This window comes from Eimeria acervulina, genomic scaffold (genome assembly GCF_000499425.1).
Source record: "Eimeria acervulina Houghton genomic scaffold, Eah_scaff2384, whole genome shotgun sequence".
Classification (NCBI taxonomy): domain Eukaryota; phylum Apicomplexa; class Conoidasida; order Eucoccidiorida; family Eimeriidae; genus Eimeria; species Eimeria acervulina.
Window position 1 is genome coordinate 441 of NW_013548395.1, and position 3,307 is coordinate 3,747.

General features: G+C 54.6%; 1 protein-coding gene across 1 annotated transcript; it reads right to left on the reverse strand.

Moving 5' to 3' along the window:
• Window positions 1-272: 272 nt before the first annotated feature.
• EAH_00066300 (hypothetical protein) lies at window positions 273-2,367 on the reverse strand (the record flags this gene model as incomplete). The annotated part of the gene is made up of 5 exons (XM_013392729.1): window positions 273-547; window positions 1,066-1,146; window positions 1,398-1,466; window positions 1,672-1,847; window positions 2,288-2,367. The coding sequence occupies 5 exons, from the start codon at window positions 2,365-2,367 to the stop codon at window positions 273-275; spliced, it is 681 nt and encodes a 226-aa protein (XP_013248183.1).
• Between the last annotated feature and the right edge of the window lie 940 nt (window positions 2,368-3,307).

The window sequence follows — 3,307 nt, forward strand, 5'->3', positions numbered from 1 at the left end:
GACACTCGTCAACGGTCTCCCCGCTACTTCCACGCTTCCTCGCCTTCGCGACCCTTCTCTTATTGAGTGTGCAATGCTGAAAGCCTCCTTTTCAAGATTCAGCAACCTATGCAATTCAGGCACCAAAGACCAAATAAAAGAGCACATCATTCGGCCGCCCAGTCGAGAAAAGAGGTGCAGTAATCGCGCATGTGTTGTCTCATCTTCCCCGAACCACTATGTGACTGCTGACGCCTGCCACGCCCTTCAATTCACCGACATTAATTACACCGTTAGCGTCTTTCCCTTCCCTCCCATGCTTCGCATTGCGCACCTCCTGTGTGAAAAGCCATTATCCACAAGTCCCAACCATGCCGTTTGCCACTCTCCTCTCTACAGCCCTTCAACACCCGCCCAACTCTCCCGCGCTCTTCACCCACCTCCCCTGTTCCGCATCCTCCACGCCCGTCCTTCATCCTCCACATTGTGCTGACACAAGTTATAAGCTTGCTCGACTGCCAACAATCAGCCTGCTGTCGCATACATGCATCCGTCAATATGACGTGCACTGCGCAAAAGCACTCTGCGCGCTGGAAACCCAGGCGACAAGCCACTCACTCACCGCAAGTCCACAGACGCCGTCTAACCACCTATGGCACTTACACCAAACGCGAAAGCCACGCACGCAAGCCCGACAAAGCAGTCAGACGCTATGCCCAACCATCCAATAGCCCCCAGCACCTCCGCCATGATTGCCCTGCTCCGCCCTCATGGTCAAAACAAACGCACTTCCTAAATAAGCATGCCCAGACACACCTCTTCACACAGCTTTTCTCCACACGTCACGACCCTCTAACAACACCTTTCTCCCAGCGTATAAATCTGCCAACGCATACCCTCCAGACATAGCGTGCGCCCTGTCCTCCCCCGCTTTACCCACACAACTGCCAGTCTCAACGAATGAAACAGCGACAATCACTCGCACTTGGCCGATTGCAACGAGGCAATTGATGCCATGGTTTTGCGCTTAGGCCTGGTAAAAAGCCAGCGGCAAACCACGAGGCAAACGGTGGATGCGCTGCTCACGCTCCAGCCACTCCGCACAAGACGGCCGTGCACGCAAGGGTACTCCAGACTCCCGCAGCCTCAAAACAAACCCTCCACCGTCTGCCTCAAGGCAACGAATGGCACACACAAACAACATGTGCCCTGGTGTCTTGCGCCATACTGAAGAGCGCGACACTGTTTTCCTGCCACAGGGAGGCTGCCGCCTCAACAGTTAGGCTAGTCCACCTCGATTTGCCATTCCTTGGCGTGCGTCTGCGCCCGACGCTACGGCCGGCATTGATGCAATGAAGTGGCAGCCACACAGGAATGCCGTATCGACAGCATGTTTCCTTCCAACATTCTGCACCCACACAGGATTCTCTCGCATAGCACCCGTTCATCCACGATAGGCTTGACACCTGCTACGCCGCATCTGGCACCTACACAAAACGCCAAAGCCACAGAGCCAAAGCACTAAGAAAGCTCTACGTTGCTCCCAATCATCAAATCATTACTGACGTCAGCGGCACACTGCCATGGCGCTCATCCAGGGTGCAGAGGTACGGCAAACGCATGTTCTGAATCAACAGACATGTTCCACTGAAGCAGCCGCCTCCACTGCGCCCCATGACATCCAACACCCACCTAACATTAACGCATGCGCTTCTTCACGCACAGAATAAAACACCAAGTGCTGCCCCGCACAGTCCCGACAACGCGTATATTCGCCCAACGCAAAGCAATTGTCTTGCCGATACAGATTTCCGTGCATACATCGACAGACAACATGCACCCCTTGGAACAACACAACTCGACAGAACCTGCAATACAGCCGCCAAATGGTGTTGCAAAAGCCAGCTGCATTTCTGCAATCCAAGACGGCTGCTTCATGACGCAAAGTGAAGAGCGAGGTGCACGGGGGCCGGTAGTTGCAATGCCTTACCTCCCCGCCTACCCTCTAGCTAGCCGGCTTTTTACCCAGCCATTCCACCAATGCAAAGGCACGGAACAAACAACACTACGCGCACCCACTCTGCCGCGGGAATTGCGGCATATTGCGTATCTTCACGGTGGGCTGTTGTGAAACGCCATATGCAAACCGCTAGATAAACATCGCCCGCGTTGCTCCAGCGGCCGCCCACACAGCACCCACCACCAGAAGGGTATTCCACAAGCCCGCAGCCTCCAAAGAAGCCGGCGCCCAAATGTACCGACGGATGCTATCCACAAAGGCCATGTGCCCGGTCGTTTCCCCACCTACCCACACAAGTGCCACCCCCCTGGCTTCACCGCCAACGGGCAGCTGCTCCCGTTGCTCCTCACATGCTCTACACGCTGCATTCTGCGCTGATGCTATGCATTGACCCTCAAAACCCAAAGTCGCATCCAAGGCACCCTTCCTCCTAGCATGCTAGAGCCACCCGCAACTCTCCCAGCTAGCGCCCACTCATCACATCAGTAATGAGTTTGACGACTGTTACGCCGTATCTGGCACCTACTCCAAACGCCAAAGCCGCAGGCATAAAGCACACAAAACAGCTCTACGCCGTTCCCAATCAGTTAACTATCACCGGTACCTGCACTAGCATGGGTGCTCCACCCCCTGAACAGGTAAAGCAAATGCACCTTCTGAATCACTACGCCTGTTTCACTGGAGCCGCCACTTCATTTGCACCCTCGCGCGCATATGCTGTCCCTTCATGATCAGCGGTAGTCAAAACCCAGATGCAAGTCACGAGAGAAAAGGCGCCTGCGCGACTGAAACTCCAGCCACCTGCTGCACGTTACCCATCCACACAAGGGAACTCCACACTCCGCAGCATCCTAAGGAACCCGTTTCCCTGCACCTAAGTTCGCTGACAGATGCCATGCACAGACGCCATGTGCCCTGTTGTCTCTCCCTTATCCACACGCATGTCAGCCCTCTTGCTTCATTGGCAGCGGGCAGCCGTCTCTGCGAACGGTCAAGACATCCCACGCACCAAGACAGAACCTCTCTTCCTTCCTTCATTGCATGCCCCCTTAGGTGTACCACACACTAGTGCCACGCAATAACATCCAAAAAGCAAAGCCATGTCCAGAGCATGCTTCCACTTAACACTGTGCACACACCTCCAACTCTCCGGCCTATCACCTACGCATCCACGGTCTGTTGGACACCTGCTATGTTTTATTCAACTCAAAGAATATTGATCCGTCTCGCATCGGCTCCCGCAAAACGATATTCCTACTCCTCACCTCCTGCATGGATTAACGTTCTCGTAAACTCAGAGCCACTCTG